Here is a 26,725-nt window from a genome sequence, read left to right as displayed (position 1 = left end):
CTTGCTCGCTCTCGACGGTGGAGAGATTAAGAAAGCTTGGAAGACTTGCTGTGAGAATGCAATGGGAGCTTGTGAGCTCGGTTGAGAGTGATGTATGCTCTTGTGGAAGCTCATAAAAGAGTGTAGAAGTGAAGGTGCTGCCCTAAAACTGTGTGCGCAGCAGCACTGTTTTCAGGTTCGTTTTTCTCCTTGTAGAATGCAGATCTGAGGATTCTGTTCATTGCGCCCATCCGTTTTGACGTGGTCTAAAACTTTGCAGAAGAAACTTTTTGCAAATTCCTCACCGTTTTGCTGATATTCAGCTCAGACCTACTGTATACAGAAATTCCAGATTTTCTGTTGTCGCATTGTGTGCGAGTTTGATGCACTTTTGGAAGCACAGGAGATGCTTGAAATTGAGTGCATAAAGTCTGAGCTGAAGATGCAATTGCAGATTGTGTTAAGCTTGTGGTTTGAGGGTTTTTTGGTAGACTTGGGCAACGAAGTACGGAGGCGTTTACACACCACCAAAGCGGTCTCTTGAGAGACGCAGTTTTTTGGAGCACACAGGTGGAGCTTCTTTCACTGGTTTTCACAGGATACTTTGGCAGTGATTTTGTGCTTGGTTTCAAGGTCTTTTCGGATGGTTTGCATATGGTTATGGCGCATGGTTGATGCCCATTATACATGCATTTTGGCGAGCACTTTCAAGTGCCGGTGAGCTCTCTTGAGAGCATTGTTTTCGCATTGATCAAGTTTTCGGATTGCAAATCTTTTGGCGCTTGCTTATGCGCGGTCACTCCGTTGATGTACGTTGAGTGCGGATTGCCATTGTATGTGAAAATGTGGAGCCATTTTGACATTTCTACTCATTGGCATTGAGTAGTGTTATGGTTTATGGTAGAGATTGTACTTGAGTTTTTTGCTCAATTTTCAGGGGAAATTTTGTCGGATTTTTCCTAGATTCTCACCATAGTTTGTGATCGAGTGTTTACTCTCACTTTGACAGGTTTTGTCAGTTTGGACACAGTTTTGTGTTTTTGTATCCACTCTCGCAAGAGTGAGGAATTGTGTATCTTTCTTTGCTTGAGACAGTGGTTTGCTCTCGGGTGGGAGAGTCTTGTGATCTCGAGCATTGTTTGCCATAGTTTTGCAGAGCTTATGCATGCATGTTGAGTGTAGTTTGATGCGCATTGATTGCTCATTGTATTGAGCTTGCAGGACAATGGTTATTTTGTGTTGATAGCCATTGTGCGTCGAAACTTTGGCGAAATTTTCCCAGGAGTTTTATGCGTATCATTTATGCGATCTAGGTAGAGATTGCGGGTTGCACTCAGCATTTGCGTGCGGTGTTCTCTGTAGGTGGGAGACTTGTGCGTGTGTATGCATCAATACCGCATAGTGTGGGCTTGGTGATTAGCTCACAGATTGCAGTGTGATACTAGAGCAGACGAGGCTTGTATTGACATTGCGGGAGCTCTATTTTGGAGTGTGTCTCACAGGTTTTACATCGTGTTTCTGGCCATATTTGTAGACAGTTTCCAGGTGTTGTTGGTGAGGTGGTTTTGCTTTCTAGTTTGCTACATTGTGCTCATGGCAGAGACAGGTGATCGCTCAGATTATGATCTCTCCGAAATGTGCATGTTTGATGGGTCAGACTTTGTAGCATGGAGAGAGTGTATGCTTGATGCATTGACACAGCGAGGGTTGCATCGACCATTGAGTGGTGATGTAGGTAGACCTTCAAACATGTCTGACGATCAGTGGCAGGAGCTAGAGGAGATAGCACTATCTACACTCTCTTTGCACCTTGCGGAATCTGTATATGCTCTTGTTATGTATGAGACTACTTCAAGAGCACTTTGGCGCAGATTACATGATATGTATGATAGATCTGAGTCATCACGGACTCGTGTGAGACATGTACATTCACGAGCACGCCGACAGGTGACATGTTGGTATTGTGGTCATTCTGGACACGTTAGACGGCACTGTTTTCGTCGTATGCGACATCGTAGGAGATATGGCAGTCTCAGAGATGTATGTAGTGATGCCATGGACTCAGTTGCTTTGACAATTGAGGCAGATGTAGTGTCGGAGTATACTAGTGACGGGGATGTCACTTTTACCTCGAGCTATGCACGAGATGCTATACATGTGGATAGTGCACTCCCTTCGCAGTGGTTGCTAGACGCAAATGCTATGTTTCATGTCACGCCGCATCGTGAATGGTTTTGTAGCTATTCTAGCGGGATGCTTGGCAGTGTACGTTTGACCGATGGATCGGTGCATGTGATAGCAGGTGCAGGAGATGTGAGACTGTCATTACCGAGTGGTGCATCTTACTTGTTACGACATGTGCGCTATGTACCAGATTTGACAGTGAGTTTGATCTCGATTGGTCAGCTTAGAGATTGTGGATGTCAGATTTCGCTACGAGAGCGAGATTTTGTGATGCATTTGGGTTCGCTAATGATTGCGAGAGGTGCCAGGAGTGGTACAGGTTACCCATTGCATGTGGATCACGGGAGAGACGGTGTTGTCTCTGTGATCATGCAGCTAGGTAGAGAGCGAGAGAGCAGGCGAGTCTTTTGCTTGTGGGTTGCAGGATGCTTTGCATGGAGTGCAGAGCAGTGACCTTGTTGTGCAGGTTGTGTCTACGGATGCACAGGTAGAGCGGGACAGCTCTAGTGAGTCACAGCAGGATGAGTCATCAGAGGTGATGACAGAGATGACTCACATGGATGCTGAGATGCCGGCTATTGTGGAGTCATTTCTTGATATGCTTATGCTAGAGCTTGATGCAGATTCAGGACAAATGGATACTCTTGGTACACATGTGATATGTGGTGGGCACGAGGAGTCACTCCAGAGCTCGGAGTCAGAGTGCCATGGTCTCTATGATAGGGGACAGGATTGCCATGAGTTGAGTTTTGAGTTGGAGGTGGCAGAGGTTGCCAGGGTTGCATCAACGTTCGGTGTCCTCATGTACGAGATGCTGATCTCAAGGCCCGACATAGCAGCTGCAGTGGGAGCATTTGCAGCAGGGTTGATTAGTTGTTCGATGACTGATCTCGGCATAGAGCATAGGAGAGGTTTGTAGGTATTGGACCGATACTTGTAGGAGTGCATGAGCTCTTGTAGACTATTTGCAGAGCTTGGAGCTAGCTCTGTGTGGCTTCCGCAGCGGGATGTTTGTCTATCAGTAGAGCCGGATGCACTAGCTCATCAAGAGTCAGTGGACATAGGTTGAGAGAATATCTCACCTTCTATTAGTTGTACACTAGTAGATCTTGCTTAAAGGCACATTGGCCTTTAAGTGGGAGGTTGTTGGGATTAAGGCCTATGTGCCTTGACCGATCGCCCAGATCATGGGCGCCCGTCCAGTGTTACTCTATACTTATAGTGAGTATACTGTATAGGGGGAGCTGCCACTTCACAGTCTCCCCACCCACATCGTGTGTGTGTCTCCTTCTCCTTCTCTCACTCTCCGTCTGTGGTGCTCCCCGATCCCCTTCACAATCGGCTCTCGTAAGCAATGACATGGCCTTCTTGCATCAAGACCGCACCCAGACTACGACCACAAGCATCACAATATACTTCAAATGACTTTTGCGAGTCCGGCAAAGTCAAAACTGGTGCCGTAGTCAATTTCTCTTTCATTGTCTCAAAGGCTGTCACTTTTGTGGATCCCCACGAGAAAGGGACTCCTTTCTGTGTCAAGATATGCAAAGGGGAAGCAACCTCTGCAAACATTCGTATGAACGGCCTGTAGTACGAACACAGTCCCAAGAAGCTTCCAACTTCATGGACATTCTTCGAATCGGGCCAATCACGTATGGTCTCTATCTTGGCCGAATCCACTTGCACTCTTGTTGCTGAGACAAAGTGTCCCAAGAAGTGTATCTCTGAAGGAGATGATCTTTGTGTTCTGCCTCATTCTTGGAGAAAACAATGATATCATCAAAGAAAGTGCAACAAATAGCTTGTGCTCTCGAAAAATCGTGTCCATCATCCGGTTAAATGTCGCAGGAGCATTGGTTAAACAAAAAGGCATCACCAAAAAAACTCAAGTAACCCAAAAGTTGTTCGAAAAACTGTCTTGTAGACGTCTTCCGGCGCGATTCGGATCTGATGATATCCACTCTTCAAGTCAATCTTGCGAAAGCACGAGGATCCCTGTAACTTGTCGAGTATATCATCGATCCTAGGAATAGGAAATCTGTTCTTGATGGTGATTTTGTTCAGAGCTCTATAATCAATGCACATCTCCAAGATCCGTCTTTCTTCAAATCCAACAACAGTGGAGAGCAGTACGGTGAAGTACGAGGCTGTACAAGACCCTTTTCCAAGAGGTCTTTCACTTGGTTCATAATCTTTTCAATCTGTACTCGGCTCACACTGTAAGGTGGCCGGTTCGGTGACGTGCTTCCCGGTATCAGGTCAATGATCTGATCTTCAGGCCCTCTAAAAAGCAATCGGCATGAGTGTGGAGAAAAATCTTGGCGTTCTTTTGTTCAGGTCAAAACATATTCAACCTTTATCCATCGTTTAGTTCTCTCCCAAAAGAATGAGTAAAGAAACTGAAGTTCAGCAAGTACAATCTTTGAGCCCTTCATTTGTCAAAGTCGCTTTCCCGGCCCGGTAGTCAACCACGGCGTAGTTCTGGTGGTACAAAGGGATTCCGAGTAGAACGTCACTTGTGTGCCCTGAACACCTCTGTCATTGCAAACGAAGTTTGCCAATGCTCGGTGTAATGGCAATATCCCATCCGAGTGCCAGTCGAACTACCTCCGCCTGTGGCGTCAGTCTGTCGGGCGTAATTCCAAATCGAGCCGCCAATTCCAAGTGAAAAGAAGTTGGCCTTGGCTCCTTCAAAAGAGCTTCCTGATCCTTCACTTTGCCCCAAAAAGCGGCAAAGTTTGTACTTTCATTCATTTGATTCGGTGCAAGTCCCACGCCATGTGGTACTAGTTCTACTTTTCTATCTGCCTTTTCTGCCACGTTCCTCAGCTGTTCTCGAACTCTCAGGCCTGTCGTCGTTCTTATCATTCTGTTCTTTCTGTGCCTTTTTAGGGCACTTCGCGGAGATATGTCCATGTTCCCCACATCCAAAGCACTTCCCCTCTCTAATGAAGGGAGCTTTCTCTTGAGGAGTAAGCTTGGGTCGTGCATCCTTCTTCTCTGGGTTGCTCTTTTTCCTTCTACTTTCATTCCCAGAAGTCTGTTTGGCTCGTTGTGTCATGGCCTCATCTGTGGGGTAGGTCAGACTGCCAAAGTGAATGGCAAAGCCCCGCTTCGCATGACTCATCAACTCCTGAATAGAAGCTGACTTTTGTTCCAAGCAGTGATCTCGGATCTCTGTAGGTAGACCCAAGGTAAACCGCTCAATCTGTTCTCTGAATGAGATCTTCTTGAATGAAGAGGCGGGTAGAAAAGAGCTCCAGAATCTTTCACAATAAGCATTGATTGTATCTTTCTTGGTCATCCGAAGATGGTTCCAAGCAGCTCGTACATCTCGTTCATATTCTTGCGTCAACCAAGAAGAAATAAAAAGCTTCTTAAATTTCAGCCATTTAACTGGCGTAGTCTTGTTTAAAAGAAGAGTGGACCACCAAGTACGAGCATTCCCCTTAAAGTAAGAGGTAGCTCTCCGAATCTTGGAGTGCTCTAAATAGCGTCCTCCCACGAAAGCGATGTCAAATTGCTGTATAAAAGACAAAGCCTTTGAAGAATCTGAGTATCCTGAGAAAGTATCAAACTTGATCGAGTGGCCACCTTCCTTAAACTCTTTGACTTTCTTGCTTTTATCTTCGAGAAAGTCATACTGGTTGGCTTTGTAAAAATTCTTCTTGTTCGCATAAAAGTTTCCGTCATCGGAATCTGAGCTGTCTGTAGACGAGTCCTCAGTAGAACTGTCAGTCTCTGGGCGAGATTTAGCCTTCTTTGCCTTTCTCTTGCCCTTTCCGAAGCGTTGCTTCTTGCTTTGCTTTTTACCTTTTTTGTCTTCGCTCGAATCCGAGGAGCTAGAAGAACTGTCAGAAGAAGAAGAAGAAGAAGAAGAAGAACTGGGTACTCCGTCAAATCGAACACGCTTCTTCTGTTTCTTTGCCTTGTCAAAAGTCGACCGACGACCCAAATAACCTGGAAAGTCAGTGCTTTTCTTTTGCTTTTTGCCATGCTTTTTGGCTTTCTTTTGTGTGTCGAAAAGCTGAGCAACCCGTGCATCAACCACCTCTTCTAGTTCCTTCTCTGAATATTGTTTGGGATCAGAAGGTTTCTTGAAAGCAGATTTTGGGGGTGGTGTAGTGGTTTTCAGTCACTGTGCATGCACTTCCTGAAAAGAAGTCTTGCTCATATATTTTGCCAATTTCGGATCCTTCGCAAAACTGAGCATCATCTTTGTTGCATCGTCGATCAATTGACGACGCTTCATCTCTGTTTGCTCCGCCTGAGTAGGCCGAGGCGGGCCATACTCTCTGTTTGAATCTTCGTTGTGTTTCCAACCCGCATCTCCAGATGCAGAGGGAGTCGACTGATCCTTGCGTGAAGCCATAGGTGCCGCGGAAAAAAATTTGGGGATCAGATTTCCCGTAGAAGAGAAATCGGCCGTGCTCTGATACCACTGTAACAGACTTGGACACTCCAAGTCAAGAATCAATCACGACAGCACCAAATAACCACTTCAAACAATTCACAGATCACAATAGATTTGCACTGGCCCGACGGAGTTCCGTGCCTAGAGATATTGGCCCCAAAGACTGGCGCCCCTTTCGGTATTTCTTTTTGTATTAATCAATCATCAAAGTACAAGAGAGCGGTTAGGGTTTCGCTCTCAGACTCTGCGTCCAGATGCCCTGAGAAGTGAGGCCTTCACCACTAATTTAAAGATTACAAGGGATGCCGAAAAGCAGAGCCCCAAAAGCTTGAAAGCAAAAGCAAATTCTCTCTCTCTCTCTCTCTCTCTCTCTCTCTCTCTCAATGAGAGTCAATAAAAAGCAAGTTCTCTTTTTCTATCTCTCTCTCCCAAATCATAGCAAAATGCTGAGATTTGCGTCGCTCAAATTTCCTTTTTTTTTTTTTTCAACCTCCGCGATTTCCGGAATTAGGGTTTGTGGCAGAAATTAGGGTTTGCAGGAATTTTAGGGTTTTTGGCAGAAATTAGGGTTTTTGCTGTCCGTGGCCACGTCATCACTTTGTGATAGAGTCGCACTTGTTCGGCGAATAGGCATGCCTCTTCGGGGAATGGTTGCACCTTTACGCCGAAGGGTTACGACTCTACAGTAGAGGGACACAACTATTGGCATAGAGTCATGTCTTTTGACCTATGGTCATGTCTTTTCATCGTGTCTCTTCAGTTTCTATATAAGAACGCCTTTGTAACACATTTCAAGCATTGAATCAAACACAGAGTCTTTTGAGTCTTGTTTTTGAGTACAATTCAAGTTTCTTAAGTCTTAATCATGAGTTTAAGTACTTAATTAAGGATTAGTACCTAGAATCCTTATAGTGGTAACATAGCAATATTTTTCTCGGGACCAGTGTAACAGGGGGAACACAGCCCAAACGTTCCGAAACGGCGTTCCGGACGAGTCCCGTTCTCGAAACGGAGATGGGAACGGAATGCCGTTCCGGAACGGGGCGTAACCGGAACGTTGTTCCGGCGGTGTTCCGGAATGGGGGGGGAACGAGGTGGAACCTGAGGCGGAACGGCGAAACGTGGGGCGGAATGGACAAAAGTAGGCATTTGGGGGAAACAAAGTGGGCTTTTGGGGGCAGATTTGGGGCTGTTTGGGGAATATATCTGGTGCAGTTTGAGGGCAGTTTTGGGGTTGTTTAGGAGTTTATTTGGGACTAAGCTGAATGGAGGTAATTCAAGCCTTACTCTAGGTGGACCATTCTGGACCCATCCCTGTCCCGCCTCCCCTCCTCCTCCCCGTTCTCGTCCCGTTCCGGACACTCCCGTTCTCGTTTTGGGTAACTATGCCCGGGACTGCAGTGCCCCCAAGCACCTGGCGTTTTCAGCCAGCCAGTCTCAGCACCTTAGTGATTTTCAGCATCATCGCAGCCTTGCCATCCACAAGTTCACCAGCTTTTTCAACCCTATAATAACACCGATCACCTAGTCCTTTCTCACGGAATTTACGGTACATCTCCTTCGGGATGCTCTGTCACCCATCCTATGACACATCAGAGATGTCCGTTCCCGGATGGTTGAATACTTCTTCCTGATGCCCCCTGTCACCCATCTGATGTGATGCATCAAAAGTACCGGTTCTTGGTGGCCTTAAAGATTCCCGTTCATAGTGCTCCAATTAATACTCTGAATGATGCACTAGAAATATTTGTACTCGGATGTCTCCAGCGAGAAAAACCCTCTCACTTATAATTCCAATAATTCATCTAGATTTTTTTTTTTTGTTACATAAAGCTAATTTAGCAACACTCTCGGAGTTTCTACAACTACCCTTGGGTTTTATTTTAAGTGGGAGGGAATGTCATGATTTCGACGTATATTTTATCCATATGTTACCTTCGTGCACTTAATCTTGATGCACGTATAAAGATGGACCAGAATGGAGACCCCTGTCCTTGAAAGGATACGTGTCTTGGCCCAACACTTACACCTCTTCATCGAATGGTTGCTGTCAGAAATTGCTGACGTGTCAAGTCACTAAAGAATAGAGCCAACCTTCAGATCACGGCCGAGGGGCCTAAACCCTAAGAAGAACAAGCAACAGTAGAAGAAGTCCTACGAGCTTATTGACCCCGTCCGATGGGGCGCAATTGACATAAAGGCATATAAATAAAGCAAGACCCACACACACGCAAAGCGTTTCCGTGGAGCTGATGACGTGGCAACAATTGTACGGATCTCCGCAATTTGCAATGACATGATGATGTGGCAGACTGTACGGACTTTCGTTTTGCGTTGATTGCTGACGTGGTAGTCGTACGGATTTCTGTGATTTATGTTGGTAGCTTTTGGGCATTGACTTTGTACCAGATGCTTTTGAGTTTGAGGCCTTTCACCGTAACTGCTTTTTAGGCCAAGGGCCTTTAAATAAGTGTAGAGGGCTCAGTCTTTGGCATGCTTCTTGGAGAAGGTGCAGAGTCTGGAGTACCGGCGTTGAACAGAGTTCAAGTAATATAAAGAAATATTGAAAGGGGCGCCAAGGTTTGGGGCCAATACTCTCCGGGGTGGAATTCTGCCACTCCGTGTCGTGTGTTGTCTCTCTTTTTCAGTTTCAGTTGTTATTTAAGTGCTAAAGTCAGTTCAGTCTGCTCTTTTCTATTGGCACGTGGTGCCCGTCTTGTGACAGTTGCAGCCTTACACCGAATGGTCATGTCTCTACAACAATTGGTCACAAGTATGGGTCAAAGGATGTAACTCTTAGCCTAGAGTCATGCCTCTTCATCGGCAGACATGCCTCTTTATATGTGTCTTTTCACCTCCTATACAAGGAGCCTATTGTCCTATCACCTAACAAGTGTTCTTGTCTCTTGAGTCTCTGTTTAATCTTAAGTAAGAAGTTTTAGTCTTAATTCTAGGATTAGCACCCCTAATCCTCACATTCATCATACCATCGCTGTTGTATTGGAGTATTTTGCTAATTTGAGTTATGTTTTTGGTTTGTTTTAGTGCAATTTTGTGCTCACAATGTTCTTAACACTGGCATTTGAAAAAAAAGGTTTTCTTTTTTCCGTTCTTTGCATTGGCCTCATGCTCTAACTTTTTCTGTCCCAAACCCATTTCCCTTTCCATGTACTGTGGCCTGTAGTGATGGTTCGAGCTGATTAACACACTCAGAGGGCAGTATGACAGTATTCAGGGCAGCTCAGACAGGGCTATTGATGGCCCCAGACATTCATGAGTCTGACAGCAAGTACTTTTTTTCATGGTGGAGCACCATCTTCAACGTACTGTGATGTAGCCATAGTTGTTGTTTGTTAAATTGTTGCTCACTTTGGGAGACTCTCCCCTCTATGTATGGTCTACAAGGATCCCCTTTGCGTACTTGTACTTCTGAGTAAAAAGTAAACACCTATTTGCTTCCGGAAACTGTATGGAATGAAGGAGAACTATTGGATACCTTAAGTTGTTTGAAGATACAAACAAATTACACTTTCATGTTCACCAGTCTGTTGTGGCAGATGGGAGCTGCAAGCATTGAACTTTGTATCTTCACAGATTAAAAGGCTCATGGCAGTTGGCCAGTCCAATTTTGGTCACCAATACTGTTCTGGATGTTGCTTGTTTGGCTTCCTGGAAGAAATTGACTCATTGAAGACTGGGTGCAAGAGAGTGTATTGTTTTCGAAAGGTTATGATCGAAATTAATGTCACATCTTATGTAAGCTGTGGAAGGTTCTAGGGTTCGTTCATCTTGATTCTATCTTTTAATATGGTACATGCACAAAATAGCATATGTGATGCAACCAAACAATTGAGGTGTTTTCCCCTGTGGCTTTCGAAGTACCTCATGCTTTAACGTTAAGTGCTAATATTTATAGTTCAGATTTAACTTGCTTCAGAGTTATTGCCTCAACGTGTGATTTCATGGGCTTTTGACATATTCTCTGGTTGATGTCATCTATAGCCAGGTGTTCACAACTTCGCTAAACTGCCAAAGCCATTACCTGCCAAGAAAGTGAGTAGTGACAATATTTCGGCAGAAGAAAATGAAAACATAGATACCTTTGAGGTTTGGTATATTTCCTTCAGCACTTTGATATTTAGCCGGATTAGTGTTATTTAAGGGCTGTGAATTTTCAGGTGTCATAATTGATGCATCAACTTGTTCCTGCTGTCTTTTATCTTCAGGAGTACCTTGACGGTGAGATTGAAGCTCCTGAGGGACAAGTGCTACTAGACAGTCATATCAAGCATTTCAAGAATGTCCGTAAAAGGTATGCCTATCATGGAGCCCTGAATGCAGTTTGAGAAACAAGATAAGCTTTTTGTCTTCATCTTGAGTCTAGTGAGGTTTCTGATTTGAAGTCTCTCCTGCAAGTCTTTGTTGATTCTTCAGCTACTAACATCATGTGTGCTACACATTGCCTGCGTGCATGTAGTATTGTTTTCACCATACAGATTCCTCTTCCTACACACACTCACCCCTCCCCTCGCGCACACACCGCTTCCCTCCTCCTGAGTCCCACTCTCCTCTCTACTCGCCCCTTCTCCCCTAGGGCGTGCACTCCCTGCCCTCACCCACACACACTCTCTTCTCACCCTCTCCCGCCCCCCCTTCTCACACTCTCCCTGTGTCCACTCCCACACAGACTCTCTCTCTCCTTCTCTACTCACTCTCTTGTGGGATGCCACCGTGGCACTACAATTGCACCCATCTGGCTCTGGCCGCCATGTGGCGACTATGACGTAGACTAGCCTTTCAGAGAAGGGTTCTGTGTCACTGGAGGATGATATCTATTTTTTATTTCAGGTTGAGAGAGCAACATAAGCAGAGGATAGAAAGGTACAAGCTTAGATTGGCTCTACTGCTTCAACCAAGTCCTTACCAGGAAAAACTAGACGCTTCTATGCATTCCTAGGCGCCATTTACTTCTTTTTGTAATTGAGCTCTGAACAAGAGCGTACTTTCAGTTATCCCAGCAGTCAGTGTAAGATTAGAGTAATATGTGTGGGCTCCCTAGAAACCTAAGGGATCCCTGTATAAAAACCATAGCAACCCTCATCGACAAGATTATGCCAATTCGTTTCATGTATGGTATGCTGTTGTTGCCTTTGAGAAAGCAAACATGCAAAGGTTTCATGAGTACATTTTCTGATGCTCTTTATGCCATTTGTGCAGCAAATGAGATCTGTAATTTTAATACATGAGCTTGTAGACATGAAATGATTTTGAATGTTGTCTTTGATATTGGGTGGACACGGCTTATGTGATGGATGAGACAGATTTGGAATTAAAAATCTTTGTGGAGAGTAGCAAAGCGTTCATGAATCGACCGAAAAAGGGTCACTGCTACAGACTTCACTAACGAAAAAATCTCCATTCAAATAGTGATCACTTGATGTTATTTCAAGTTTTGTTATTTTCTTCACCTAATTGTTTTATCTACTCAATGCTTTCATCATGGTTGAGTTGTCTTGAATCTAGACTCGGTAATCACTGCATGTATGTGTGGTTGCACCATGCTATGGATGTGAGCTCAACTGCCCCCTCCATTCCAACCTACACTTCTAAGGCCCTGTTCAATCCCTCTAATGTCTAATTTCCTTACTCTTCCTCTTGGTGAATACATGTGAAAAGAGAGGGATGTATCACCTCCTTGAGTATCTGAATCAAACTCCATTGCAGTCCCCCCTTGCCTTTATACCCTAACGCTAATGCTAATTTGACACAACCTAAAGATAAGACATTCTGTAAATGATGCTTAAGCACATTGATTATGACACAATCAAGAAATTCAACAAGACACTGGAGTATCTAAATGAGAGCAACGCATTGTTTTTTTGCAGTATGCTCAACTAGCATGCACAAGATAGTATGCAGGAGCTAGGGAAATTCATCCCTTTTGTGCACTTGCAGGTGCACATGACTCCTTGTGTAGAGTAAAATTGCAGCATATCAGTCCATGTGTGCCTTCTTGGGGTAGGGCAATAAAATAAGCTTTGCTGGAATCATAAAGTATACTCAGGAAACGAGCGGACCACTTCATACTCCACTCTGGCTACTCTATATTTCTTTGGTGGCACATTTACTTACATGCAAGTTCACAATGAGTTCATGCTTGGCTGAGTTTACACCCTAGTTCCCATTCGGAATGAAATGGTTGTCGTCCTGTCAACATATAACATTGATTTTCAACCATAGATCCCCTCTGAAATTGCCATGTCAATTAGTAACGAGGGCCGCTGACATATCCAACAACTGGTATTGATTGTCAACAGCCAACCTACTGGAGCCACGCCAAGGAGTTAGCAAAGAAAGATGGCTCCTTATTCCAAATGCAGCTCCAATCAACAAAAGAAACTATGAAGAAAAAAATTGCACTAGAAAAAGCTCCCCAAATCTCCACAACTCGATCTGTTTCATCTGAGCAAATCAATGAGCTCAAACACCAACTAGCATAGAAGGACAAAGGGTGGGCTGTAAAGATTGAAGCTGAACACTAAAAAGGGCTCAGCTAATGAGAATGAAAGTCTTCATCAACGACTATGGGAGTAGCAATAAATAGAAAGAGAAGAACGAACAATTACCACAAGCAGCAGAAAGGAAACGAAGGAAGCTCTCTAGCAGCAGAAGAGGCAAAGACCAAACCAAGAGGACTGGAAACTCCAACACCACCACTACCACATCATAGTATATGAATGATTGATCAAGGGGGAAACGGTAAATATTATGAAGAAGCAAGCCCTCCGGACTAAAAGAACACAGGATTTTCTATGGAGATCCCGTCATGGGGAGCTAGATGCACGAGATGCGAGGTAGACTTGGCTGTCCAATTTATAAGGACGTGTCCAAGCTTACCTTTTTTTTGTCCTAGTCTACTTCCTTCTGCTGGGAGTTAACTTATAGGTTTTTGTGTGAGCTTTGAGGAGAACAAAACGTACATGCCTATGTGGTTAGCTCATTTCCATAGCCCAAGTGGTGGGTTCAAAGTCAAGGGTGAGCGATGGACACATTTTTGCTTGCCACTGATCGTCCTCGAGATTTGTGCATACACTTGCGAGCCGTAGATTCCATCACGGGGTCTTCAATGAAGACCCCGTGCCCTTTAGTCTCGTGGGAAGCAACCTAGCCCTACAAGTTCATCAAAACGGCCTTCAAGGAGTTGGTCCCTTAAAAGTTGCAACTCATTGAAACTACCAACTCGTGGATATCTTCAAGGATTTGCGTCTTCATTGACTCCAAGCGCAAGAATAGGAGGATTGAGGAATGGCACATGGTATGCCTTGTCGTACAACAGTAAGAATGTAACTCTGCAAGCTACGTGAATTGCATTATGGTGGTGTGAATTGGACCATACTTAATTTATGTTTTATCGTGAAACTTGTTTTGGTCCCCCCCCCTCTCTCTCTCTCTCTCTCTCGCTCGCGTGCGTGTGTGAACTCAAACGTAATCACAATGTGAATTACGACCAAGGATGGGCCAAAACTACTCAATATAATGCTACCATTTCCTTCACATAACAGAATGCATGCACAAGCGTAGTGGTAAGGCACTCGCTTTGTGATGGGAAGGTCATGAGGTCAAACCTCGCCCGATGGATTCCCTCCGTAAAACGATTACGGTGCTATTGTTGATTCGCTTCCTTCTTTAGACACTCTTCGAGCATGTCATGCTCTCTAAGCTCGTCATTGCAAACGTTGACTAGAACTTCAATCAAATGTGAGGCATGACGAGGCTGCTCGCCCCTCTCTCTCTCTCTCTCTCTCTGGTCGCCAATCTGTCTCTGCGAAGCTCTCTTTCCTTATCTCGCGTGCCTAAGGGCAGGTGTAAGGTGAAGCTGCCATCAAGGTCGGGGTTCGAGGGGCAGCAGATCTGCACCCTCCATTCCCCATGCATTTCTCTGCAGATTTTTGTCGTGGTAGTCGTTGCAGCAACACCAACTTGCCAATAATTGCACGCCACCTCAACCTTGCGATTCCTATAGTGCACCTACATCTGGCGACTGTAGCGTTTCTGAACTTGCACATCTGTCAGGCCTAATTTATTGGCCCCCGTCACCCCGACCCTTGAAGGCCAGGAATGGTCCCATTCCCTGCAAAACTGCTCCTGCCAATGGTTCCCGGCCTCCACCGATCGCCATGCCATTGCAGTATTACAAGGAATGGTCTAAGGGAATGGGACCATTCCCTACACCAACAACCAACCTTGTCGCTTGGTGGCATCTCAACGCAGCTGGATGTGACGGGTACGTACGACGGAGGCTGTCCACCGGGTGCAACCTCGGACCGATGAGCCATGCCTTTCTTTGAGGTTGTCTTTGGCAGTTCAAAGATAGAATGGGCAAACCTCTCCTCTGTGTGTTGCTGTTGCTATACAGTGGCTGCCGTTGAATCCAAACTAAGGTTTTTATTTTTATTTTTTGAAGAATTACCTACAACTTTGGCCGACTCTCAAGGTGAGTGGCCAGCCCATCATATGGACCATTGGAATAGCCCCTATGGGCTACATGTCACACGAGCTGTGAAGGGTGTTTGAACCCAAGACCTTAGAGACAAGGGGCTTTTGCTCTACCAACTGAGCTAGCACTCGTTGACAAATCCAGTGTAAGGTTGCCATTGCTTTAGTTTTGGCAACCTTAGTTTTCTATTGTTATTGAAATATCTAACACTTATTGTCTTTGCTCAAACAAATAGAAGGTTGGCTCCGTGTGATTCTAAACACTACAAACTACAAGTGAGTTAAACACCGATCAAAGTATTTCCTTTGAACGATACAGACTACAAGTGCGTTAAACATACATTTGACACCGATTGAAAATTTCCTTTGATATTTCAATTTGTAAAAAAATTCTTTCAATTAAAAGCCTCAAGAGCTTCATGCCTTTCATTTTGGGTATGGCATTAGCTTTTTCACCTAATTAAAATAAAATAACAAATTCTAACTCTATAAAACTTTCCATTGGTGGTTGAAGAATGTTCTCATCGGTTTTAGCTTTTCCTAGCAAGTCAAAATCGTTGGAACCTTTTATCTTTTCAAAGTGTAAAAGTTAAAGCATAATAATACCAACATGTAAAAGTGACACAGTAACAAGTAACAAGATGAAATCCATCGCAATGCTTTTCTAGGGGCGGGTGGGAATGGGTGAAAGACTGTAGTAATCCTTGTGCCTTATGGCTGTCAAACTTGACCTTCCGGCATACTAAACAACGCGATCAAAGTTGTCCACATCCTTCTTGAGTCTCAGCCAAAAGAAAGAACGCTCCACCGCCTTCAAGGTGGTGCCGAGGCCGCGGTGACCCGTAAATGGTGGACAATGGCACTCTATCAAAAGCTTTTCCCTCTAAGGCTGTGTAACACACAATATTGTTTTCCTCATCAAGTAGCCATCCCATATGGAATATCCTGGCACTATCTCCCATTCTGTATTCGAGTAAAAACATTGGTAAAGTCCGGATTGGTGGCATAGTGGTCAATCATATCCTTGAAGCTTCTATGGTGGATCGCGGAAATAGCCAAGACAAGGGGATTTTGAGACAATGCATTTGACACTAAAATTTTCTGTCCGTGAACATGGATAATATTGTCTTGTGGGTGACTACCATGGGTCTATACCTTGCACTTTCCTTTAAGGGTGAATCTGGGCTTATCCTGGATTCATCCAAGTATATAATATTGAAGTGAAACTGTGACAAGATGTTAGCCCACCCTATCTGCTTTTCCGAAAGCTTCTTCTGTGGCAAGAAGTAGCGTAGACTCCAATGATCAGTAAAGACCGTGAAATCGGCTCCGAGTAGAAAATGTCGCCACTGTGTAAGAGCATGGATCACATAGTGTTGGGGTGTAGGCCAAGTGGACGTGGGAAACCACCCTTGTACACTTGATTTCACCTAATCAATATAGGGAGAAAAAGAAGTAAAGTTGACTCTACTCTTTCTTCTCCACTAACCCACATAGTGGCTGCCTGTGTATCTCCCCCTTCCCCATTCTCTTCTTCCCCCTCTCTTGCACACACTCCGTACACACACGTGAACTTATCAATTGGTATCAGAGCTACGGCTTGGTGGTGGTGGCGGTCCCCTAGCAACGACAAATCCCGGATGGAGCTTGACGCTTGGAGTCATTGAATTGCCACAGACCTAGTGAGGTTTGGCTGCACAAAGAGGCGATCGGGTGGATCTCAGAACCCCAGTGCGTGCAACCCATCTTGGGGAAGCTTTTGGAAGCCTTGAGCAAGGATTGAAGATCTACAGGTCAAAGAGAAGGTCCGTGAGCTTTGAAGCTCAAAAATTAAAGCTGTTGAGCAAGCATAGTATAGGGTAGCTTGGGGAGGTTCTGCAAAGAAGAAATCATTGCAGCTCGTGAGAATCTCCTGAGGCATTGAGCAGTGCAGGTCAGCAACAGGCAATCGATGCAGCAAGTTGGCAAGCAAGGGAATTGGAGCAAATAAATTGAGTAGGGGAGGAAATTGAGCGCAAAGAAAGCAAAGGGAGTGTGTGGTGGTGTGTACACACACACACACACACACACACACACACACACACACACACACACACACACACATACACACACACACACACAAAAAATGCAGAATCGAGAGCATTGCAATCGTGCAGTGAAATCGAGCTAGTAATGAGCACGTATTAAGCAGCGAGCTTGAAGAGACACTACAGGGCGCTCTTAAAGAAGCTTTAGCAAGTCGGGCGAAGCCCCTTCAACATGTGTGTGGCTCTCACACAAACACACCTCATCATCTGACAGCCTACAGAGCCTGCGGATTCTGGCAGAGGCAATAAAAGATTGGATTTTTTTTTGTAAAATTCACACAAAACCTGAGTGTGTGCAGTGGATCGTTCCCACACACTATCACACTCGATGGGCGTGAGCGAACAAGAGCTACCAACCCAACGTATGTGAAGAGAGAGAGAGAGAGAGTATGCTCTCAAGTGCATATACACAAAAGGGGGAACTTCTGCACTGGGTCTCGGCCCTCGACATCGACGACACCCTCTCTTAGGATTGCAGCGCCTTCTTTCTGGCATCGACCTTTCTTTGCATTGGCGATTTTTTTCTCGGCTCTTGTCTTGACCACAGGAAGCCTCGCAGGTGGCTACGGAATCTACGCTTCTGGCCGGTGGCGAAAGGTGGCATCAACAATCTTTTCCTCGGCTTTGAGCAATCTGGCTCTCCACTCATTTTGGAGTGGTTTTGGCTCCAACGGACATTACCCGACATCGGCCCATTTCCTCGGCATTTCTCGCCATCGGAGCCACTTTCGCCCGACGGCGGAAGGTGACATCGACATCGACACCGCTCATGCGCACCGACTCGACACTCCTCATTGCGGCGGATCTCCGACATCCGGCCTAGACATTGGGCGCTTTCCCACACGAGCGTGTTCCCGCGATCGCCACACGAGCGTGTTCCCGCGATCGACGATCGTGCTTGCGACATGCGCGGGTGCAGTTCTTGGCGCCTGTTTGAGCGCGGTTTAACTATGTACGTTGAGTTGCGGACACTGCCCACTGTACTACGTGTGGAGCCATTTTTGGCTATTTTGGCAGTTTTTCCCGGCCGTTTCTAAGACTCGGACCGGAAGAGCCCTTTCTGAGAGTGTGGCTAGTCCATTTGTGTCTACATTAGCCTTTGGAGGGTCGATAGCGTGAGGTTTTCTTTGAGCTGGGGTGTGCTCGAATGTTGAGACACTTTCGGTGATATAGGTAGCTGGAGTTTCCCTTTACAGTACCCTCGCCATAGGATATGTATCTGGACGGTTATTTATGCTTTTGACACGAGTTGGCACTCACATAGCAGTTGTTTTGTGCAGCAGATGCCCAGTTAGTGCAGTTGACACATTTATATGCATTTTGAGTTGAGTTTTGACTCCTCATACAAAGGAGACTCTGCCAGATTTACTTCCCACGATTCGTGCCTTCCATAGTTGGCACTTTTGAGTCTATTTCGGTTGAGATTTAACTCCCAATACAAAGGTTACTCTGCCCAAATTTCTACAGCTTCTCGCCATAGTTTGGCACCTCTCAAACCCTCTTGTCAGCGATGGCTTCTTCTTTAGAAAAGGAGGAGTATTTCATTCGGAAGTTCGATGGCAGCAACTTCACCATGTGGAAAGAGCGCATGAAGGACGTTTTGATAAACAAAGGCCTCTCAGAACCGTTGAAAGAGCGTGCAGAGGATGATGATTATACACAAGCTCAATGGGAGCTTTTGGATGCAAAAGCCATGGCTACGATACGTCTACATCTAGCCGAGTCAGCCTTCTTCACTATCATAGGGAAGAAAACAACCAAGGAACTTTGGGATAGCTTATGTTCAGCATGGGAGAGCAAAAGTGCATCCAACAAAGTTTTTCTCATGAAAAAGCTTATGAAGATCAACATGAAAGAAGGTAGCACAGTTTCCAGTCATTTAAATGAGTTAAACTCCTTGTTTAGTCAGCTGACAGCTCAGGGCTTTAAGGAGTTTGACGATGAACTCAAATCTATCTTCTTGTTATGCTCTCTTCCCAGTTCATGGGATATCTTTTGCATAGCCATTAGCAAGTCGGCTCCGAATGGCAAGTTAGAATTCAATGCTATCACAGATGCATTGCTCACTGAAGAGATTCGTCGTAAATCTCTCGATAATGCTAGTCATGGAGATGCATATATGGCTGGCAGTTCAACAAAGCCAAGAGGCCGTGACAGAAACAAATACAAAATCAAAAGTAGACAGGCGGAATCCTCGTAGTCCTAGCAGACACAGGAACCAAAGTAGAGACCGCAATGCAAGAAATGTCGAGTGTTACTATTGCCACAAGAAGGGTCATTACAAAAAAGATTGTCGCAGTTTCCTAAGAGATCAGAAAAACATGCAAAAGGATAATTCTGGCAAAGGCAAAAGTACAGTAAAGATTGAGGAGCTCAATATTGTTGAGTCTCCCATACCTATCACTGCAGTAGAGGATGCTCCTCCTCCAGTGATGCTCATTATGCCCACAGAGATTCATGCTGAGGTGACAAAAGATGCCTCAGATGTTCTCATTTTCACTTCAGATCTCACTCCAGATGCTTTAGTTGCACAGGATGAGGGTTATGCACAGAATTGGATCCTTGATTCTGGTGCAAGTTTTCATGTCACACCGCATAGAGAGTGGTTTTCCTCTTATGCATCCATGCATGGAATAGTCAAGCTTGGTGATTCCTATGAGCTTGACATTATTGGCATTGGTGATGTGAAACTTCAGATGTATAATGGCACTACTTTTGTGCTACAGAATGTCAGACATGTACCCAAGCTTACAAAAAGCTTGCTTTCCATAGGGCAATTGGATGATCTTGGCTACACTACAGTTTTTGGTAATCGTTCTTGGATGATCCGCAAGAACAACCTTATCATGATGAAAGGCAATAAAAACGGATCCCTGTACTCTTTGTTTGTTTCGAGTGTCGACGAACACTCTATCTATGTTGCCGAGCTGCCGTCTCCTGAGTTGTGGCATAGCCGGCTAGGGCATATTAGCCAAAAGGGGATGAAAACACTTCAGCGTTTTGGCTACTTACCTGTGATAGATTACACGGACTTTCCATTGTGTGAGCATTGTCTATATGGCAAATAGACTAGATTGACATCTTCGCCATTGAATAAGAAACTAGGCGAACCTCTAGACTTGGTGCACAGTGATTTGTGTGGTCCAATGCCACATAAAACTCTAGGGGGGGCAAACTACTTTCTCACGTTCATAGATGATTCTACCAGAAAGGTGTGGGTGTATCTCCTTAAGCGTAAGGAAGAAGTCTTTTCAACATTCCAAAAATTCCTCGCCATGGTTGAGAACCAATCAGGAACAAAGCTCAAAGCTTTTCGCACGGACAATGGTGGAGAATACGTCTCCACAGAGTTCAAGGATTTTTGCAATAGAAGAGGCATTCGGCAGCAGTTTACTGCTCCATACACACCTGCACAAAATGGGATAGCTGAAAGAATGAATCGTACGATTCAAGAGCAAGTTGTCTCTATGATGTCTATGGCGAAGCTTACTCCAGCGTTTTGGGGGGAAGCTGTTCTGACAGCAGTGCACATCATCAATAGGTCACCTAGTTCTCCTTTGAATTTCAAAATTCCAGAGGAATTATGGACTGGAAAAAGGCCAAGCTATGAGCATCTATGTGTATTTGGATGCGAGGCATATGCACATGTGCCCAAAGAACTTCGTCGGAAGCTAGATCCCAGATCACACAAATGCATCTTTATTGGCTATGGTGCAAACGGAGAGATGGGATATCGTCTCTGGCACCCAGAATCAAACAAAGTCATTCGTAGCTCACATGTGATTTTCAATGAATCAAAAATGCACAAGAAGCCCGTCAAAGATGTTAAGTACAGACGTGTTCGTTTTGAGGATGTAGCCTTCGAACCAACTCAGTTCAGTAGTGTTGCACCTACTCCTCAAGTGCAAGATACTACTCTTGCTCCGGAGAGAGCAGAGTCTAGCAGTCAAGCACTGAGACGCTCTGAGAGAGTATCACGTGCGCCCGAGCGGTTTGAGCCGGGTATACACCACATTTTGGTCACTGACAGTGGAGAGCCAACCTGCTACAAAGAAGCTATACACATGGATGATAGCGTTAAGTGGGAGTAGGCTATGCAATTAGAATACAATTTGATTGTGGCAAATGAGACATGGGATTTGGTTGAATTACCAAAAGGAAAAAATCCTTTACCTTGCAAGTGGGTATACAAGAAGAAGTATACAACGGAAGATCCCGAGCCTAGATACAAGGCTCGTCTAGTTGCCAAGGGTTTCAAGTAGCAAAAAGGTGTGGATTTTGATGAGATTTTCTCTCCAGTAGTCAAGATGACTACACTTCGCACCGTGCTTGGCTTGGTTGCTATCCAAGACATGGAACTTGTCCAAATGGATGTGAACACAACATTTCTTCACGGCGATCTAGATGAAGATGTCTACATGAAACAACCAGAGGGATTCGTATGTGAAACCCAAAAACCAACGAGGACAAAGTTGGTTTGTAGACTTAAAAAGGCACTCTATGGCCTCAAGCAAGGTTCAAGGCAGTGGTATCAAAAAAATTCGACAAATTCATGCAGTCTCAAGGTTACATAAGAAGTCAAGAGGATCACTGCACGCGAACTTATCACATAGCTCTTTCTCATAAATATGTGCTACTAATTTTGGCCTTGAAAACATTCTGCTTTCATAAGTAATCACATGGCCTTCTTGCATAAAGACCGCTCCCAGACTTCGACCACAAGCATTACAATACATTTCGAATGGCTTTTGCAAGTCTGGCAAAGCTGACACTGGTCCCATAGTCAATTTTTCCTTAAGTGTCTGAAAAGCAGTCACCTCTGTCGGTCCCCACAAGAAAGAGACTTCTACCTGGGTCAATTTTTTTGATTTAATGCTACTTTTAATGCTAGGCTTCATTATGGATGAGTCTACCTTTGATCTCTGGAGTCATGACAGAAACTCAGTACTCTCAACTTTGTGTTGATGTATGTTCATGTGTGTGTGTGTGCGTGTGGTGTGTGCTGTATTTGGGAGCATATGTTAGTACCTAGTTCTACACCCACTATTGGGCACTGACGACGTTAGTGGGGATGTTGTGGTACTTAGTCAATACTATGCATGATGGAGCTGATGGTTATATTGTCTTTTGGGTGACTACCATGGGTCTATACCTTGCACTTTCCTTTAAGGGTGAATCTGTGCCTATCCTGGATTCATCTAGGTATATTCTTTCTGGGTCAATAAGTGCAAAGGAATCGTTACCTCTGCAAACTTCCGAATGAACGACCAGTGGTAAGACACAAGCCGAAAAAGCTTCTTAACTTCATGAACATTCTTCAAGTCAAGCCAATCGCGGATAGTCTCAATTTTGACTGGGTCTATCTGTACTCCTACTGTAAAACTCTGAAAATCCCAAAAGTCGTCCTGAAAGCTATTTTGCAGATGCCTCCAGGAGCAATTCAGATCTGATGATGACCACGCTTCATATCAATTTGGCAAGTAGAATTTTGAAGTCTGTCAAATATATCATCGATCCTCATGTGAAAATTTGTTCAGGTTCATTATTTCTTTATTTTGGCCTCGATTAACTCTATAAGGTGGCTGGTTCAATGGTGTACTACCCGGAATCAATCATGTGATCTTCAAGACTTGAAGGAGGCAACTCGCTTGGTACGCCTTCAGAGAAACAGTCAGTCTCTATTACAAAAAATCTTGTCGTTCCTTTTCGATGTCAAACATATTCGACCTTGAATCATCATTTAGTTATTTCAAGAAAAGCGAGTAAAAAATAAACAGGATTTTATCAAGTACAATCTCTTTGCCCTTCTCATTTGTCAAAGTCGCTTTCTTAGCCCGATAGTCAACCTTGGGCGTTGTTCTTGTGGTCCTAAGGGATTCCTCGAAGGACATCACACCCTTCTAAAGGCATGATATAAAAGTCCTCGTGCCCTAAACACCCCTGGCATTGCCAATGATTGGTGTAATGGCAACATCTTGACCGGGTGCTGCTAGAATTGCCTCCACTCGTGGCCTCAGCCTGTTAGACGTAATCCCAAGTCGAGCCGCCAATTCAAGTGAAAAGAAGTTGGCCTTGGCTCCTCCATCAAAGAAAATGAGGGCTTTTTGATCTCTCACTTTTTCCCATGTGCTGTAATGGCAACATCTCGTCCGGGTGCCGCTAGCATTGCCACTGTCTGTGGCCTCAGCCTGTCGGGCATAATTCCAAGTCGGGCCGCCAATTCAAGTGAAAAGAAGTTGGTCTTGTCTCCTTCTTCAAAGAAAACGAGGGCTTCTTGATCTTTCACTTTATCCCATGTGCTGCAAAGTTTTGTGCTTTTGTTCATCTGATTCAGGTCGATCCCCATGCAATGTGGTACCAATTTTGCTTTCATCTTCCCTATTCTTCTGCACTCGACTGTTGCTCTGTAACTCTCAAGTTTATCTTCTGGTGGTCCTTTGGTTCATCTTCTTTTCAAGAGTTCTTATCCATCTCTTTCTGTGAGTACAAATTTTACTTTTCTGCACTCGTGTCCTTTCGGCTTTCCTCCCTACCGGAGAGGAGAAGCAATGGCCACACGCCATCTCGAGTAAATCTTATCAATCGGATAATTCTTTAGGTGTTTTGCAAGTATCGGGTCTATGGAGTACTTGATCAATATTTTCATAGATGTGTCAACCTGCAGTTGACGTTGTACTCCGCTCTGACAAAGAATCTGTCCAAATCTTCATTCTTTTCTTCAGTTTCCCCGTCGGATTTCAACTTTACTTTTTCCTACCCTTCCACAAAGGTGTTATCTTTGTCAGATTCTTTGAGAGAACCCATGTGTAATCTAGGACTCTTTATGACTTTATGTCCCGTAAGACAGAGCGATGAAGACGGGAGCACGCCCGATGCGCAATGTATGAAGGGTGGGAGTCGCTAATAAGTTCGAGGTCGAGACACAAAGATTCTTTCACAAAAACTTGCGTGTGCTTCAAAAAGGATCGGATCCTCCATAGGAGAAGAATCTTTCTATGCTCTGATACCACTGTAACTGGCTTGGACACCCCAAGCGAGAAATCGATAGCAACACCCTAATAAAAACTTCATAATCTCTGAACGTTAAGAGAGAGAGAGAGAGAGAGTCGACACGGCCCAACGGAGTTTTGTGCCCAGAGATATTGGCCCCAAAGACTAGCACCCCTTTCAGTATTTCTTTTTATATTAAGCTGTGAGCAAAGTACAACTCCCACGGGTGGTCGCTCTGAGACTCTACGTCCAGATTCTTTGAGAAGCGAGACCCTTGGGTCAATTATAAACATTACAAGGGATGCTAAAAACAGAGCCCCAAAAGCGTTAAACTCAAAAGCAATTGAGTCCCAAAAGCTTCAATCTCAAAATCTGCCAACAAAAAGCAACAGTGAAAAAAGCAAAAATTCGTACAGCTGTCAGTGCGAATTACGGAACTGTCCGTATAGTCTGCCATGTCATCCTGTCGTATGATCTGCCACGTCAACATGTCAGCGCAGATTTTGGAAATCTGTGCTGTCTGCCACAACATTATTCTGCTGTCTTCCATGTCCGCGAGTGGTCAAGCCATGTCATGACTTTGTGATACTGATCGACACCAAAATTTGAGCAGTAAAAGAGTGCCTAGGCTCAATTCAAAGTCATTTAGGTCCCCTCGTTACACTTATAAGTCGGTTGGTACTAGAAAAATAACTCAAAAGAGGCAAAGTGGACACTTGGCGGCTACATATGATTTTGCTAAGTTTGCATGAAGAGGGGACGTCCAAAATGAGAGAGGGGGATTGAATTTTGTCCATAAGTGACTACAAAGTGTGGGTGAGTAGTGGATGCAGGTTTCACATCTTTAATTGCCTTGCCTTCTTGCTTCCCTTATGTAGCACGATGATTCCGCTCTCATGCTCTCTCTCCCCCTTTGAATATAGAAATATGATGTCCCGCTCGAGGGATTTTAATCTGTATGTACAGTTAGGTGGATTCATGTGCGATTTCCGAGGCAAGCCCCTTTTGCACAGATACTTCTCTCTCTCTGTCTCTCTCTCTCTCTATAAAACCTAGAAGTTCCTAATTAGTTAGGCTCGTCTGTCTCTCTGCCTCTCTATTTTTTTGCGTTTCCGAATTAATTATAGTGAGTTCATCTTTGCTATGTTTATCGTCTCTTTGTTTATGATCATCTTTTTGTTAGGATTTTTATGCAAGATAAGGATCTTCATCCGACTCATTTAGGCCACAAGGATTTTAGAAGAAGCATATATGGAGTCTATGTTTCACACCATTCGAGTGACAAAGAATTTCCTTCAAGCCACTAGAGAGACGAGAGACTTTGCTGAGAAAGGCATTGTTTGATGACGCGGTCCCTAAGGTAAGTGTTCAACCCACATCATATTTTCTTTGCAAAATCCTTGCCATATTTATTGTAGCCCAAGAGACAACATCATAGATTAGAAGATTGCAGTAAAAAACAAATTATTTTTTGACAACCTTACTTCACCCATGTCACCTTCTTGCATAATGCTCTGACATGTCATTCACAAAGAGAATTTGGCTAACAATGTCCTCACAAATTTTGTTTTCACCCAGTCAAAGTCTTGCATAGTGTCTATTGCCTTCTAGGTGTAAGCATGGGTAGCTACATCTAGATTAGGGGAACACTAACTTTGCATTCACTGAAATCAGCCTAGTGGTTCTCAATTCTTCTCCTCATTTGACACCAAAAGCTCACCCAACTCTGTTTTGCATTTGTACAGAGCTTAAGTAACAATCTGATCATAAATTTGTTTGCTCTTGTCAACTTCTTCCACACTATCAGTTGCCAGCTTAGGGATTGTATCTATAGATGAAAATTAGTGTTCCACATCATAATGGCAGAATGCATCGTGCCCCTTCCCTTGTTACACATTTTAATCAATGCACATATTGAAAGCTCATTAAAAACTTTTTGTGCTTTGGAATGTACAACACATTTCATATACATGCTGACCAATGTACTCTTGCCTCTAACTAACAGAAAGGATTGTGGATTCATATGCAGAATGTCATAACTTGGAGTGCATTGATTGTAGTATATATATACAAAGGATATTGGGTGGTTTTTAGCTCAGGTGCAACCACGTGGAAAAGGTTTTTCACGTTGCATTAGTTAAAGTATGTAGATAGTTTTTAATCAAATTATATTTGTTTGCTTTTAATTCGTTCCTATCTTTGTAGTTGTCTTCCGAACCGTTTGTTCTTGCAAAATGTGTCAAGATGGAAGCTTTTGAGAGATCGATAAAGCCTGTGAAGCCAAGCGCGTGGAATGAAAGTTGCATTAAAAAATGACAATATTATAGCAGAGAAGCTGATGACTGAACCACATGGAGACTTGGTTGGTTAAATTATCAGAATACTTCATTCCAAGGATCAAAGTAGGACAATTTGCTTTGGTAGTGAAAATGATTGTTACTACACCGATCAAGATGGAAGAGATATTATTGAGGTCGATACTTGATGAAAATTGTGGAAGATTGTGTTTAATTTTTTCACATTTTCAAGGTATGGAAATACGTTTTTTGTGGTGAGGATTGGTGTTGCCCAATCA

The 26,725-nt window shown here is 44.2% G+C and overlaps 1 protein-coding gene across 6 annotated transcripts in view; it reads left to right on the top strand.

The window, feature by feature from the left end:
- Positions 1–11,872, top strand: part of LOC147445203 (uncharacterized) — a 50,292-nt gene extending 38,420 nt beyond the window's left edge. For 3 of the 6 annotated variants that reach the window (XM_086524752.1, XM_086524756.1, XM_086524753.1), the window contains 3 exons: positions 10,580–10,684; positions 10,804–10,889; positions 11,426–11,872. In XM_086524752.1, coding sequence (XP_086380878.1) covers positions 10,580–10,684; positions 10,804–10,889; positions 11,426–11,534 — 300 coding nt within the window. In that variant the 3' untranslated portion in view covers positions 11,535–11,872. Of the gene's footprint in view, positions 1–10,579; positions 10,690–10,803; positions 10,890–11,425 lie in introns of all 6 variants that reach the window. The other 3 variants (XM_086524754.1, XM_086524755.1, XM_086524757.1) reach the window with 2 other exon arrangements.
- The last annotated feature ends 14,853 nt before the right edge of the window (positions 11,873–26,725 follow it).

The sequence above is a fragment of the Adiantum capillus-veneris genome, chromosome 12 (genome assembly GCF_014529385.1).
Source record: "Adiantum capillus-veneris isolate H3 chromosome 12, ASM1452938v2, whole genome shotgun sequence".
In the NCBI taxonomy this organism is placed as follows: Eukaryota; Viridiplantae; Streptophyta; class Polypodiopsida; order Polypodiales; family Pteridaceae; genus Adiantum; species Adiantum capillus-veneris.
This window is presented reverse-complemented; position numbering and strand designations above follow the sequence as displayed.